This window comes from Ixodes scapularis, unplaced genomic scaffold (genome assembly GCF_016920785.2).
Source record: "Ixodes scapularis isolate PalLabHiFi unplaced genomic scaffold, ASM1692078v2 PGA_scaffold2__306_contigs__length_199485367, whole genome shotgun sequence".
In the NCBI taxonomy this organism is placed as follows: domain Eukaryota; kingdom Metazoa; phylum Arthropoda; class Arachnida; order Ixodida; family Ixodidae; genus Ixodes; species Ixodes scapularis.
The window spans coordinates 10,985,183-11,001,564 of NW_024609857.1; the positions used below are offsets into that span (position 1 = coordinate 10,985,183).

Genomic DNA, 16,382 nt, shown 5'->3' on the forward strand with positions numbered 1-16,382 from the left:
GTACCAGAAGCCTCGATTTGTTCCTTTGGCACTTGAGCCAATGGAACTGATGATTGTTGCATGATGGTTTCGTTTCTACCGGTTTTTTGGCCCAGTCTAATATATGTGAATGTAACGTAGCAGATATGTGAATATATACCCATGCTAAAACTGTGAAAGTAGGCTCTCTGAGCTTCATACATCTGCCAAGTTACATTTACATTTTAGCTGGCGTAGTGTGTTGCTCACTAGTCTACAAATAGCAGGACTCATTTTCTATGAAGCAGCAAGGTCTGGCCAGAATCGCAGTCGTGCGACCTCACTGAAATATCAAGCAAGTGTGCTTGTAGAATTCGCTTGTGTAAACTTGAAAAAAAAGGAAACAAAGGAGGTTTTAGTGGTTTTTTGTAGCCTCAAAGTCTGAACCTTCACCACAACTATAGTTTGTCTCACATTCCGAGGAAGCCAAGTTGGAGCTACGAGCACACGCGTGTTACCCTAAACAGAGCTTCCACTGAACAAGCGTGTATGCTTTGCAGGGATGCCAAAAGCCCGGAGCTCGCCCTTCCTTGTAGCTCCTGCTATTCTCCCACTTAAAGTGAGACGGAGAACAGGCAGGAGGTAACTTGCTTACTTGCTAGCCTCAACGCCATCGGCGCAGGCACGAGGACAAATGTGCCGGCGCCTGGAGTCCAGCTTGCCTCGCCTGCATGCCCTGAACGAGGACAGCACAACGTACCTCTGGATCCTGCGGGGTCTCGAGGTACGTGTTGGACCGTGTGCCCAATGGCAATGGCGCCACCTGCCTCATGATGAGCCTCAAGGCTTCTGCGGCAGGACGAAGGCGCTGGAGACGCCAGATCCGGGGTCAGCCTACGAGCTTTGCCCGACGTGGGCCAGGGCTGACTAGGGGCTCGGAAAGGGTGGCAGCTTGTGTAGAGGCCAAGAAGGAGGCCCCATTACCCACATAATGTGCAGGACAATGTGCAACTCACATTTACAACTCCCTGTAACGCCGAATCAGAGTGCAGCCCTTGGGGAGGAAGAGGGAAGGGTACTGAAAGGGGGGGGGGGGGGGGTCACGTGACCTAGGGGGGTTACGTGACTTCGGGGGGGGGGGGGGTCACGTGACTTCGGGGAGGGGGATCACGTGACTTCAGAGAGGGGGGTCACGTAACCTCGGGGAGGGGGGTCACGTGGTCCCCCTCCCCGAGGTCACCGAAGGTACCTGAGGTCCACCCGAAGGAACCCGAGGTCTTCCCGAGGTCCTCCCGAAGGAACCCGAGGTCCTATCGAGGTTCTCCCGACGTCTTTGGGGGGGGGGGGGGGGGGGGGGGGGGGGCTCGCGGTAACGCCGACGCCGCTCAAGCCGGAAGCAGGCGCCTAAGAGCTGCGCTCTAAAAGAAGTAATCTTAGATTCCGTACGATCGTCAAGATGTGACTGTCGTCGACTGTGACGAAATAGAGTAGGAGAAGACGAGAATTTAGCCGCCAGCAGTGTTTGAAACTTCACCTACTCAGGCTTCGCCCATCGAAATCCCAGTTCACTTGGTTAGCGTTAGCAAAGATGCCGGTGAGAGTCTAGCCTCAATACCAGTGACTGGGCTTGAAAACGGTCTGTTGCCTCTGGGGTCGAGTGTTTCTTGGAAAGGTGTATTGAGCTAGCTTGTCTAAGCATATCTCCTGCCACATGATGTCGGCAGGAGACATTTCCTAGAACCGACAAATGCGGTGCTGCTCTTTAGCAGAGTTCGGAGCTTCGTATCGGTCCGTCCCTTTTTTCCCCTCGCTCTAGGTTTACCATCCCTGTAACTACGTGAATTCTTCACTGAAGCTACTAATTTAGGAAAATAAAGCATGTATAAAAGGTAGATACAATGCAACAGCATAACCACAGAATAATTCAGTCATTCATAAAATCAGTTATCACGCTCAAGCTTCTAAAAAAATCTGCTCGATAAAAAATGGTAGTACTTCACTAATCACGATGAAAGCACGAAGAGTAAATCAACACTTGGTGATTTCTTTTATTCACACTCATTATCAACAACACCAAACATCAAAGATTTCTCGAAGAGCCGACGTTGCGTTCGCACACGCGAGAAAGTCCAGGAGCTGACACAGCCAATACGTTTTACTGCACTGTTGGTTTCTGGACTACACATTAGAAGAAATGCGACCCGCCGGAGGTAGGGGGGGGGGGGGGGGGGGGGGGGCTTAATTTTATGCAGAACACGAAGCAACGAATCCCGCCGAACAATACCACGATCTCAGCGGATGAAAGAGTTCAGAATAGGATTAGACACTCAGACGCAATGAGCATTACCCCTGCGTATCATAAGCTGGCAGTAAATATAAGTGTGTTCCCCGGTCCTGAAAATGTCGATTAACTGTCCAATTAGACATTTGGAAGGAGCCATGAAAAGCAGTCCAATGCCTTAACTTTCTAAACCGGCGAATATTTATTTAAAAAAAAAAAGCGTTTGATTTCTCGATGTTTTGTTTCATATATAAATGTCACACGGTTGTTAAAAAATAAAAATAAATTAAAGGTAAAATAGTAACTCTTATAGAAAATAGCAGGATTTAACTTAAAAAAGCTTCATGATCTCCGAAAAAATAAATCGCTTTGAGGATAGTTTTTTTTTTTTTTTTTTCTTATATCCATGTCTGCGAATAGTGTTGCAAATTGAGTAGTGTCATATTACTCGTAGCGTTCGCAGCGCCAAGCGACTCGTGATTTGCCATGAGTGGTCGCAGTACTATTGCATTTTACTTCTACTAATCCTAACACGCAAAAAAAAGGAGGTTAGAATAAGGCAATTGGTTAATTAAATGCGGCTATTGAGTGGCCCATTGTTTTTACCCAGAGCTCATTGTACCTCTGTTAGGCACTTGAACGACCAACCCCAATCGGACAGACCCTGTAAAAAATTTGGTTTCCTGAAAGGCACCATCGCCTCCGTGTGCCATTTTGAAAAATCGCAGATCGTAGAAAGCTGCATTTTTTGTTTCTACCAACGAGAGAAGGACTTCGGTGAGTCGAAGGATGGACGGGGCCTCATCGCGGGCGAACGATTAGCTCCTGAGGCTTGGGCCTCAGGGATATGCCGAGGACTTCGTCAAACACCAGGTCCGGGCCGTTGGGCGGTGCCTCTACGTTGAAGTGCTGGAGGATCGTGGTGAAGTAGATGAAGACCTCCATGTTGGCGATCACCTCCCCCGGACAAGAACGCTTGCCTGCGAGCAATCGCAAATAAAAACACGGGGTGAAGTTCTAGCTGTTACCTGTGTGGGCTCTGCCCTACCGAGCCAACGAGACACAAACAGCGCTTGTTAGCTACCTTTTGTTTGAAGTTTGGACACTGTGCCGAAGCATAAAAATAGTCTTAATGTGTCTTGATTTACAAGCCGAAATTCAGAGCATGTTATTTTTTTTATCATTACGTCGTATTGTACTTTTAATAAACACATAAACGCACACACACATACATGTGCACACACACATACGCAGTCACGCACGAGCAGGCACGCATGCATGCACGCAGGCACGCACACGCGACAACATAGATGTGTATGACTTTTCCGACCGCCTACTGAGTGGCCCCTTTGGAAACGACTAAGTTGCGGACTCACCGTAGGAGAACGGGATGAAGCGGTCCGGCTTCACTGCCCGGGCGCCACCGTCCACGAGGAATCGCTCCGGCCGGAAGCACTCCGGGTCCCCCCAGGACTGGGCGTCGTAGAACACGGACCAGATGGATCCGATCACGATGCTGCCCTCAGGGATCACGAAACGGCCCACGGTAACGTCCTTGCTCGCACTGCACGCGAGAAGACGTGCGAGAACTCGCGAAATCAGAAACTAGGTTGCGCGTCGCCCAACCGAAATCTCAGTTACGCGTCGCCTTCTCTGCCTTCGGCCGGGATTCGAACCCTCAACTATGCGAACAGGCGGTATGGCGTTGGAACTTTTATATTTTAGTGACTCGCAAGTTTTACAGTAGCGCATGTAAAAAGCTTTGCCTTTACGAAAAGAAATAGCGACAATTCCACCTTCTAATTACGCCTATTCCCTCGCGTACGCTACTCTATAAATCCCTATGGTTAAGTGTGCGACTCACTAGCGCATCAGGCTGAGCGGGTTGACGGGCTTGCAGCGCATCACCTCCCACATGAAGGCCTGCGTGTAGGGCATCTTGTTGCGGTCGCTCCAGGCCACCTGGCGGTCGGTGCCGCCGACCACTTCGTCGATTTCCGCCTGGATCTTCTTCTGGCGTTCCGGGTACACGGCGCTCATGAGCAGCAGCCAGTCGATGGCGGCTCGCACTGTCTCGCTGCCGGCGCCGAAGAACGACGCCACGTTGCCCTTCAGCAGGTTCCCTGAAAGGGCGCCACATCCCATTCATGAGGGGAGCGCTTTTAGAGTCTATCTTGTACTCCTACGAAGAAACGATGGTCGCTGACAAGGCGAGGACTCCAGCGCGATCCTCCTACCTTCGACAATGCTTCGGCGTTCGTGCACCTCAAGCGCGCGCGAGCAGCCAAAGCACGGCGGAAGGTATGAAGCGTTAGCTGGAGGCCAGACGCTCGAAAGACATTTCTGGCCGTTCTCATTCTGTTAGGAACTATACAATAATAAAAATTTGATTTTTTAAAATTTTTTTAATGTTTTCTTTATTTCGTTGTATATATATATTTTTTTACTTTCTTAGTTCCTAGCTACGAAGTTTTCTAGTCCCATAGTGTCTTTTGTCACCGCATGAAGCACATGTATAGACGCCAGACGTACGCCCATTAGGGCGCTGACTTTACTTTCCGTTGACTAAACAAACACCCGACACTTCCTTTTACTGTTTTTGAGGGTATGCGCTTTTATAACTTCGCGACTCTCGTCCATCTCTCGCTTTCATGCAGAGATGGCTATATTACTTTCAAAAGGTAATAAAATTACATTACTAATTACTTTCAAAAGTGCAAAAATTTAACTAAGTTACATTACAAATGACATTACATTTAAATTACTTTCCAAAAAATGAAATGACTGTGACATTACTTTTGAATACCTTGAGGCACTAATTCTTGCTCATTTTATCTACAGTATATGTACCAAAACTCAGTTCTGTTTACAGCTTAACAGCCTTATGAGCCTCAAAGTGAACCATGGTGAACAGTCATTTTGCTGGCGCACGCGACATAAGTGAATGAATGAATTAATTAAATAATTTAGTTTTCTGACAAAGCAGCAACATAGGCCATAGTGCGCCAAACACAGGGTGGGTAAATATCGCAAGACTAAAGGTTACGCGAGACTAAAGTGGATCAAAATATCAAATATCACTTAAAGAAAATATTAATGTTTCCTAAAAAGTTAAAAACTTGTGTGTACGGAGTTACAGGCTCGTCTCCAAGCAAGAGTGCCAAGTGGAAAGGTATCTGTCTTCTGAAAAAGATAGGAAAGTAGGAGCGGCGTTCATTATTAAATTGGGGGTACACTAAAAGGATGTGAAGTGCACATAAGGTTTCTGAGCAGTAGTCGCACATCGGTGGGTCGTCGTTCCTTAAAAGGTAGCTGTGAGTCAAGTGTGTGTGGCCTATCAGTCGACATAAGATGACCTCATAGAACCTTTCCCGATGTCTGGCGCTGCGCCATTCACTTAAAACAGGTTTAACTCTATGTAGCTTATTGTGAGGATTAGAGTTTCACTCTACTTGCCAGGAATCTTTTACTTTATTTCGTAGTGTAATTCTAGAGTCTATCACTGAGAGGGTGTGAATTTCAATGGACCTGTTTACAAAGGCACCTGCGGCTCGGTCGGCTTCCTCATTGCCGTGTATTCCTATATGGCTAGGAACCCAGCAAAAGTGAATAGTGATGTTTTGCTTTATAGCGTTTGTTACTTTAGCATGAAGCAGAGAAACGAGGGACTGTTTCCAGGATGTTGCAGAGTTAAGGGCAAGGAGGGAACTGAGCGAATCTGTAAATATCACAGATAATCTGTATTTTTGTTTGATTATTTCGTCTACCATCAATAAGAGTTCATGAAGCTAAGCAGTAAACACAGATGCATTGGCATTAATTCGTCTAACACGTTAAAGGGGCTGCCCAACCACAGCGCAGCCAGAACCTTTCGTCCCATCAGTAAAAAAACTTTTGTCCGTCTCGTAACGACTAGCACTCTCAATAAATTTTTGTTTTGTTACACTAGCGGTGGCCACTTTCTTGATGTATTTTGTGAAAGAAAGGTCGCATGTTATAGCTAGGTCACGCGACATAAGTGTTAAACATGATAAATAGCTTATTCTTTAGATGTGACTCAAATAGAGTCGACTCACCGGTTTCGCTCTTCATTCAACGGCGAAGGTGCTTAGTTAAATGGTGTTATGTTTCCGTCTTACTGATTTAGAAGAAGTTATAGTCCGTGTCAGTGTGTAAAGTAGGGCCATGGGGGCTCGTTCTAAGAAGGAGTCGTCTCGTGAAACGTTTTACTTCTGCCTCGGACGCAATCTCTTCCTATTGTCCCAAGAGCACTAGTTGACGTACTTCCCGGTCGCTCTTCTGAAGTATAGTATTGCGCCAATACAACCGAAGAGCCCTAGTTATCGCGCGTTGTCACACAAGGAAAGGGATGGCACGAGCTACCTAAAATGTGTACTTTACTTCCCCAACAAAGGAGTGGCAATATCTGCTCGTAGGGTTATTATTAGGGCTGCGCAATTGATTGATTAACCTACCGATTAACCCATTACTGCTTTTACCGCGATTAATTTTTTTTAACCGGTTAATAGGCGAAGTTTAGACGAACCAAAAGAAAGTAAAAAATTAAACGTGGACGAGAACACCCGTGTGAAGGGCAAACTTTAGGTGAAATATTTACCCAACGTAAACTGTAAGGACAAGATTTGTAGCCCCGGACAAGTGCAGAAGATTCCCGGCTACTGCAACGCCGTTCGGGAGTCCGTTTAGCCAATGAAAAGAGGTCGTCCTTGCCATAGGATATCAACGAACCTCTTTTGCCTCATGCAGCTGAAGTAATGATCTACGAGTCTTTGAAGATGTCTAGACTACACATTGAGGTTGATTCAGAATCGAAATTGTATACTGCATTGTTTATTCCAGTAGCAAAGTTTGCTTAAAAATATTATGCCGGGAAATGAACGTTACCGATTAATCGATGAATTTATCGATAAAAGGGTGCCGATTAATTGGGTTACAATTTTTAATCGACACCCAGCTCTACTTATGACCATATAAACTTCCCAAGGAAAGGCAGCGAGGCATACAGCGAATGAAATCTGTCGAGTAATTCGTACGAGTATTTGCGCTCAGATGGCCGTTATTGATTTGCTCTGATGTCGCTTTCACCACATTTTATCATGCCATATAATTGTTCTCTCTTTTTTTTAAAGCACGCAAACGAACTATCTCATTTAAGACAAAAGTAATTTTGAAAGTAATGAGTAATTTTCTCGAAATTACTGCCTGAAAGTAATTCATTACATTACTAACTTACCAGCCTAGAAGAGTAATTAATTACATTAGTAATTACCGCTAAAATAATTTAATTACTATATTTTATTACAGTAATCTCATTACTGCCATCTCTTTTTCCGTTGTAGATGCGAGACATTTTATTGCATTTGAGGGAAATAACGCGACTCGGAAGACAATGCCGACCAAATTGAACAAGGTGCGCCCAAAATGTGCCTCCAATCCAGCAACCCCATGTGTCATTCCCATCCATAATCACCGAGAGCTTGAGAAACGCGGGGCGGGGTGAGGTCCGAGTATCTCATTATCGCTCAGCAGCCAATCAGATAGCGGCAATAGTCGACGAGAACGCCGGAGAACCAATCACGAAGCAAGGCCTGCGGACACCCACGCCCTGCGTTGCTTACTACGTGTCTGTGACTGCGACTGTCATCGTGTCTTTACCTTGCACTCTGAAGGCTAAGGACGACTAGGTGCTACTCAAATTCGAGCCATTATTGGCACTTCTTTCTTTAATTCAAACAATACAGCTGCAACGTTCCGTTTCCAAAGTCATGTTTTTTTGTTGTTTTCTCACTGTCACGAGTAATAAACACTTTAAAAATATCACGTCTGCTCATTAAAGGGACACTGCAATAAAAAAATAAGTATTTTTTCCCAAAAGGAACGCTTGAAATAAAATAAAAAACTTTGCAACAAAACAAACATTTTTTTTTTTAGGGGGGAGGGGGGGGGGCGGTATTAACGCCGAGACGCAATTGAGGTGCAGAGTGTTGATGTCGCAGCCCGCCAAGATCCGTCCCGTGCTTACAAGGTGCTTACATCTCTCGTTGACTGGAGACGTGGATTGACGTGTGAAAGTTTGGTTGTAAGTTTGTATCTCTGCGCCGTAATAGTATTTTAATGGACTATTTTTTTTAATAAAATGTCTAAATGGGCCAGTTGATACTACATGGGAAATAAGCACCGAAGGGACACGGACCAAGAGTAGAATAAGAGTGCGCCTTGTGTCGTTGCTATTCTACTCTTTGTCCGTGTTCCTTCGGCGCCTATTTCCCATGACTTATTTTTTGTTATGTTTGAGAAGCAACTCGTCAAGATAGAGTGATGTTTGTTTTCAAATTTCTTCTGAGATTGCTTCAGCCGCTTTGGTTAGAAAAGCTAACAAAGATGGCTGCCGGCGTCTGCGGAGTGCTGAACGAGCGTAGCTCGTTGAGATGTGAATTTGTATGAGTGCGGGTCGTTCTGAGTTCACAGAGGTGCTTAGAGGAAGATCTCATCAACCGACATAGTCTGCAGCAAAAACTATCGCAAGTACGCACCTTCGAAAGCGCTGTGCGGATGCATGCTTTCTTAGCAGGACTGGCCTAAGCCTGTAGCGCCCCACATTAACTATTTTGATTGGTCCTGCTTGATTTCTTTCTTTGCGCGTTCTGATGCTGAATAAAGATGTTGGTTCCCGTAAAAGTGACCCCGCTGCTCTGTGAATCGTGCAACCGTCGTGATTGCGACCATTGTTTCAATACAGAAAAGGTACATACACAGGTAATCATTTGCGAGCCCAATTGGCTGGAGGCAATCGGGAGTTTGGCACGCATCAAGTTAGACCAAATTAGATATGTTCCCGTCATTTCGCTTCAAAAAGGCAAGTATAGCTCTCAAGGTTTGCAGCGCACCTGGCCTGCCAAAGTGAATAATTTTAGGTCATGTTTTATTCGCGCGTCATGACGCTCTCTCACCTTCCACGCAGATGCCATGCGAAAAAGAAAATAAGAGCATAAAAGTTGAAATAAGAAAATGTTCATCTCGCTGCTTCTTTTTTTTTTAGTCCCCTCGGTCGCTTTCTACCGCACGTCAACAGACGCTGACTGACGCTTGCATTGAACCGTCGCTCGTGCGTGATGGAATGCTAGAGCGCCGCTTTTATGGTCGAGTCTTGCGAGCGTTGTAAAATATTTTAGACGAGGGCGGAATAGCAGACGAACGAAGGAGAAAACAGACGCTGACAGGCAACGTTTATGTCCGCGGCCTTCGTGCATGGCAGACGACGACAGATTGTGATGGAATAGCAGACGATGCCCCTGGGCTGCCGCGCGTCTGCTAGTACAACTAGCAGGCGTTGTCAGGCGACAGACTACACACCGGATGTTTTGAAAGCAAGACACCAGGCTTGTTAGCATGTTTAGTCGAGCAGCCAAGCCAATCCAGTAGTAATGGGCGGGGCAACTGATTTGTGGGCGGTGCTTAGAGCGGGCCGTGAACTCCACCCAAACTGCATCTGACGGTGCAAATACTGCGCGAAAATTATTCTTATCGTAGAAAAATTACAAAAACAAACAAACAACAAACGCGTCCTGTCTATGCTCTTTTTAAAAAATCTTTTTTATTGCTGTTTTTTTTAAATAAAAGAGACGACGCGTAGTAACCAGCTCATCAAACTTCAGTAGTTCGTTACGTCATACCTTTATTTTTACGTTTGAATAGTGAGTAAATCCAGCCTCTAAAAAGGGCTGTAACTATAAATATTTCCTAGTGCGTCGGATGCGTAAATTAATTTAGGTACTGTGATGATTTAGTTTAGAAATCGATATAATGAGACCAGGTAAGAAAAAGACTATCAAAGTGGCTGCCTATATCTCAGAGCTCAAATAATGTTTTTTTTCTTTTAAACCAGAAACGTAATGCTTTATCAGGAAGTTATTGGCACTACTAGATGAAAAACATATATTTATCTATATAAATAAACAAATAAATAACAAAAAAATGTAACGTACTTGTGAACGTTTTATGGTCGCCATCTTGATTTCTCATTTCGTAGATGAATCCGTCGATGTAGTCCCGTACAACGCCGTCCTGGTACGTTTCGTGATGAAAGTCAATCTTTGACCTACGCAGATCAAATTCTACAATTATGTCAAAAACACGAGTGCATCATTGCGTCGACGAGCGATGCAACAGCCGAACATAACTTTGTGTGGGCGTTTTACTTACCAACTCCCAATTACTAATGGAAGACCTAGACACCTCAGGCGTTGCTTCCAGTTAGTGTCAATCAAGCAACCCAATTAGACCTGTGCATTCCTTGAGAGGCAGAGAGAAGAACCCACTACCATTCAGAGTATATGCTGGTTTAAACCGGCGTTCCTTAAGAAATCATTTAATTACATACTCAGCGACGTTTTCTTTTTACTGCCTGTGTTTTTTCAGGAGTGTCTGAGTGTAGGCAGAAGTGGTCAATTAGTATTTTTTAAAGAGCCACTGACACCTCCAAAATGTATGCTTTTTATTGACTCAGAAGCTTCAGGGGATTATAAGCTATAACCAAAAAAATATTGCCTCGCGAAAGAACGTTTGGGCGAGAGATGTAGGTGTAAGATACAAGTACGTGTAAATATGTTAAGATATAAGTACGTTAAGATATAGGTACATTAAGATGGCAGTACGCTCAAAAGTAAGTACGTTAAAATATAGATACATCAAGATGTAAGTACATTAAGATGTAAATACGTTAAGTGTAAGTACGTTAAGATGTAAATACATTGACATGTCAGTATGCTAAAATGTATGTCAAAATATAACTACGGTAAGATGCAAGTACGTTGGGATGCAAGTTTGTTGAAATGTAAATACGACAAGTAGTACGTATGTTCAGGTGTAAGTATGTTAAGATGCAAGTACTCTGGGGTGTAAGTACTCTGGAATGTATCTTAATATGAAAGCACGTCAAGATGTAAGCATGTTACGATGTAAGTACATCAAGATGTAAGTATGTTCATATGTAAGTACGACAAGATGTAAGTACGACAAGATGTAAGTACGACAAGATTTAAATACTACAAGATGTAAGTATGACACGATGTAAGTACGACACGATGTAAGTACGACAAGATGTAAGTACGACAAGATGTAAGTGCAACAAGATTTAAGTACGACAAGATGTAAGTGCAACAAGATTTAAGTACGACAAGATGTAAGTACGACAAGATGTAAGTACGACGGTATGTATGACAAGATGTAAATACGACAAGATGTAAATACGACAAGATGTAAATACGACAAGATGTAAGTATGTCAAGATGTATGTCAAGATGTAAGTATGTCAAGATGTAAGTATGTCAAGATGTAAGTATGTCAAGATGTAAGTATGTCAAGATGTAAGTATGTCAAGATGTAAGTATGTCAAGATGTAAGTCAAGATTTAAGTGCCTTAAGATGTAAGCTCGTCAAGGTGTAAGTATGTCAAGATGTAGGTATGTTGGTATATAAGTTTGGTAATATGTAAATATGTCAAGATATAAGTACGCTAGTATGTAAGTATGCTGGGATGTATATATGTTAATATGTGTGTACGTCAAGAGGTAAGTATGTTTAGATTTAACTACATTGGGGTGTAAGTTTGCTAAAGTAAGTACATTAGGTGTAAGTGCATTAAAATAAAAATATGTAGTTCTACTTACTCGGCAAAATCCTCCCTGCGGACCAGGGCGTCTCGGAGCATCTCGCACGCGCCGAGTTTGAAGAATACCATCAGGTTTCGAAGCCAGGGAAAGAAGTTGATGAAGGAGATCTGGGCGGCCAGAGCCGGGATGATCTCGATCAGTTTGTCCAGGTAGATCCGCTCAGGGTCCGAGTACTCGAACCTCCTGCCGAACACCAGGGCCGAGATGATGTTGGACGTGCTGGGCGTCAGCAGGGTTGTTGGGGCCACGGGCTCGTTTTTCTTGTCGCGGAACTCCTGGAGCAGGTGACCCACTTCGTCCTGTGGTTTGGAGGCCGAGAGTTCAGACGTGGAACCAGACGGCTTCGAGACCCAATCTAAAACGTATTCCCAGTTCTCTCTCTCTCTCTCTCTCCTCTCTCTCTCTCTCTCTCTCTCTCCCCCCCCCCCCCCCGGAAAAGAGAACAACAAAAAACAGCAAAAAATCGTTTTTTTTTTTGTTTTTTTTTTTTATAATGCAAAACTTAACGACGCATCATTGAACGCCTCAACCTCCACCAAATACGGTAGAGGTTCGAACAAGATGCTAGAGTTTCACAAGAAACAGACATGGTACCGGCGTGTCACTACTGCATGGTGCACGTTAGAGGGCTAGTGGTTGTACTGCACTGGCTAAATTGCTCATCTACAGCTGAGGAGGTTAATGAGCCGATTAGGGCTCATTAACTTCCGGATGTGTAAACATACACAAAAAACACAAAGAAGTGATTTATTAAATATTTCAATGAGAAAATGGGGCCCCTTCTTGATAACTGGTGCCATTCGGCTCCATCTTTTCGAGAGCCACCATTTTTCCATTGAAAATATTAGAAAATCACCTAAAAAGTTTGAATAAGAACATATTTATTTATTTATTTATTTATTTATTTATTTATTTATTTTTTGCTGCAAAATGTTATGGACATTTTTTTGAGGGGGTCATTTTGTGTTTCATTTTTGCAAAACCTTTAACATTTTTTATAAAAAAGGAAAACCCATCACTTATGACGTATTCATCGAAAGGTGTCTTCCACATTTCTTATTTTACCGGAGACACATGCCACTTCAGAGGCTAACCATAAGCGTGCAGAATAGCGAGTTCTAAAAAATCATACCACCGGTCCTCATAATTTTTTATCGTTTTCACGCAGTCTTAAAAAAACAATTTTTTGAGGAATTATAATTTTCTTGCACGGAAGCACGTGCAACCATCGCATACGCAAGGTAATTCAAACCTCTAGCTTGGTACGTTCTAGGGCTTGGCGAGCGACGAAAAAGCAAAAGCCTTTTCACATACAAATAAAAAAAAACACGTAATTTACAATGTTATACATCTTTTTTCTTTTATTTCCCAGCAAAAAAAGTAAAAGTTCGTCAATATATGAGCGTTCACCGTACGCTGATTGGCTCTATAAGAGTGCTCTCTGGGAAAGTAAGAACACATACATTTCCTAACAACCTGGATTGGATGTGTGGCATTCTTGTTTGGAGTGAGCGCTAATCTACACCATTCTGAAGTCTAGGTCAGTACGCATGCCTCACATGAATATGTCTTTCCATGGCCTGGGTTGCGATACCCAAGTTCTTGAAGAGCCGCAGTGAGAACCGTCGTTGCTCCTTCCACAGTGGTCCGTTCAGCACAATCAAACCTACGACGCAAGGGGCGTAAAATTAGTTGGAAACAAGGATGCTACCCGCAGCTCTTGATAAACTGGACCACTTAAAAAATGTTCGGCTTTACGTATAAAAAATGAGCATGTTCGATCGTTTCGCAATAAAACAACGCTCAAATGTTCCAAACTAATAGAGTCAAGTTAATAAAAATGTAATATAATGATATTTACACAGAGATGGGTCTGAAGGAACAACGATGAAAAAAGTCAATAATAGGAAGTAATCAAAATTTTTTTTGCTGAAAGGTAGCGTCTAAAGCTGTAAAATTACTCCTCAATATTGTAACTTTCCAGCGGTATAAAATATTATTTTTGTTTTTAAGGTTTGCGTATAAGAACGTTGACCACTTTTGAAATGCATATGCTAACTAGGATTGAAAAAAAAGACCGAACTTATTATACTTATTTCTTCGGTTTTGCAATACTTGAATATTTCACTTAACACAATTTTGGTGTTCAAAGCCACCGCAGAAGCTTTAAAGATTACATCTTAAGAAAATAAGAAAAAAACAGAAGCACGCAAATTAGCAAAACTGAACCTCGCAACTCTCACTCGGATACGCTCATTACGTACAATAATATTTAGTTTTAACTATACCAACCAAAGACAAGCAGGTAAATTGCTTTGAAGTAAGCATTAAAAGACTGAAACATTAAAATCTTTCAACAAACAAAAGAGCAATGCAAAGGCGGCACGCATTCAGCTTTCTAGCCGACTTCTAGGTTCCCAACGTTACCTCGAAAAACGTCTCACGCCTCCAAGTGTTTTATGTGCAGGTGGAAGAGACTCGAAGCACAATTCCCATCATCTCTTTCACGACCAACGCAATCATATCAGCGTGCTGCCTTAACGCTTTTTCACTGCGTCTCCTTCTGTTGGCAGTAAATCAGAGTATGACCGGCTAGGACAAGCGCCCAGCCGAGCCTCTCTGTCTATCTTACCTCAAGCAGAATGAATTCCTACCCTGGGACTCTTTGTGAACCATGAAAGGAAACTCTTCCGGCCTGTTCAGCAGACTATCCTGGCTCAGGGCTTCCTTGATGGAGCCGAAGTCGCACAGGAACACCACGTATCGGCTGCCCAACGTGACCCTGCAAGGTTCGCCGAAGGAATGTACAGCCTTTCCCTCCAAAACACAAATTTGCGAGGTTTCTTTCACCACAAAAATGAACGACGCATCGCCCAACGCTCAGCTTCTACACATATGTTGAAGCTAGCTTTTTCAACCAGATGCCGAAGTTTGAGAACTGACCGCTGTCTTGCAAAAAAGTTATGTGACTTTCAAAACATTTCAATGGAAAAATGGAGCCCTTCTTGGAAAATGACGCCATTAAGCACCATGCATGGGAGGGGGCTCTGTCAGCCGCCATTTTACCGTTAAAAACTAAAAAAAAAAAAGTTTTTTTTTTTTTTTTTAAAGTAAGATAACGGTTAGTTTTGAAACTTTGGCATCTGGTTCTGACCGCCAGCTCTACATTTGGGCGCGGCGATTCGTAGTTTAAGTTTTCGTTTAAAAAATGAACAAAACGAAAACAAACCGGAAAAGAGAGAGTGAGAAACTGAATTAAGGTAGTGGAGAGATTGGCAGCCCTAAAAACGGCGCCGGCAACTCATAAAACAAAAAGAAAAACACTTATTTTTTGGTTTGGGGGGAGGGGGGCTTTTTGTACCACCATCGTCATCACCGTCGTCATCTTGCATGTACATACTCGTCGCATTATCATGTTCATTAGACGCGGCACCGTCTGCCTCCATGGTACGGGCTGCTGCCTTTCCGCGGTGCCACGGCTTTCCAGAACCAAATAAAGATGTTATTATATTAAAATTGCATTACTATTATAACACATATATCTAGGAAATACGCGAAGAAAACAAAATTCACAGCAGAATTATCAACGGTATGGGTGCGGAGCGGACACTTGTATGACCACGAAGGTAGAACTAGAGAAAGTGCCTTTTTCCAGTGATATCTTATCGTGCGCATTTTGGTAACAAGTACGTACGCTAACATAGCTTGTCTCCAACGCTATCTGTTAGCAAAGGCCGCCTCTTGTGATCACGCTACGCGAAACCAAAGACAGCTATAGTACTTCGTTGCACCTTGAGACCAGAGGCAGGCGATGCTAAGAGCTGATAAGACCAATCAATCAGACAGCGTCAAAAGGGCACCATCATGGTGTTCGTCATGTCTCTATGAGTGGTCTGTCATCGCTGAACCAATGATAGAAAAAAAAAAAAAAGGCCCAGTGACTTGCTCTTTTGACGCTGCCCGCCTCGTTCATGCGGAATGGGGTTGTGGGGAAGAAGCGCGCCTTCCCGCATAAAAAAACTGTGAGAATGTGATGTCCGCGTCTGTGTGAGACCCTGCGCTCTTTCTTCGCGTTAGAATAGTTGATACTACGTCTTCCTAGCAATGCCTTACTACTTTAGTGGCCCGAGCGAAATTAACGAGGTTCGTTACACTGCGAAACTTCGCGTAATTAATGGGACGTGCGGCGATTCATTCCGCCTGAACGGCGCAGAATATCCGCTAAAGCCCGATTCACGTGATGAGATTCTGCTCGCTGTTCCCAGTCGCAATGTCTCCCGGGTATACACAAGTGTGGACGGTATCTGCGATGCTCGACGTTGATACTGATAATCTCAAGCTGATTTGGACCAAGTGAATCGGGCATAGCCAGTCGGTGATGGCCACTGGTAAGAATGATCAACATCTCCTTGTATCTAAACATACTGTTCACACGAGCCTTCTTACCCTAA

General features: G+C 43.8%; 1 protein-coding gene across 2 annotated transcripts in view; it reads right to left on the reverse strand.

Annotated features, from left to right (window-relative positions):
* Positions 1–1,982: 1,982 nt before the first annotated feature.
* LOC115333144 (cytochrome P450 2J4) overlaps positions 1,983–16,382 on the reverse strand; it is a 31,307-nt gene continuing 16,907 nt past the window's right edge. For both annotated transcript variants that reach the window (XM_040207951.3, XM_029995727.3), the window contains 7 exons: positions 14,586–14,713; positions 13,491–13,597; positions 11,929–12,230; positions 10,246–10,358; positions 4,104–4,362; positions 3,616–3,803; positions 1,983–3,219 (listed from right to left, as the gene is read on the reverse strand). In XM_040207951.3, coding sequence (XP_040063885.1) covers positions 3,041–3,219; positions 3,616–3,803; positions 4,104–4,362; positions 10,246–10,358; positions 11,929–12,230; positions 13,491–13,597; positions 14,586–14,713 — 1,276 coding nt within the window. In that variant the 3' untranslated portion in view covers positions 1,983–3,040. The remainder of the gene's footprint in view (positions 3,220–3,615; positions 3,804–4,103; positions 4,363–10,245; positions 10,359–11,928; positions 12,231–13,490; positions 13,598–14,585; positions 14,714–16,382) is intronic.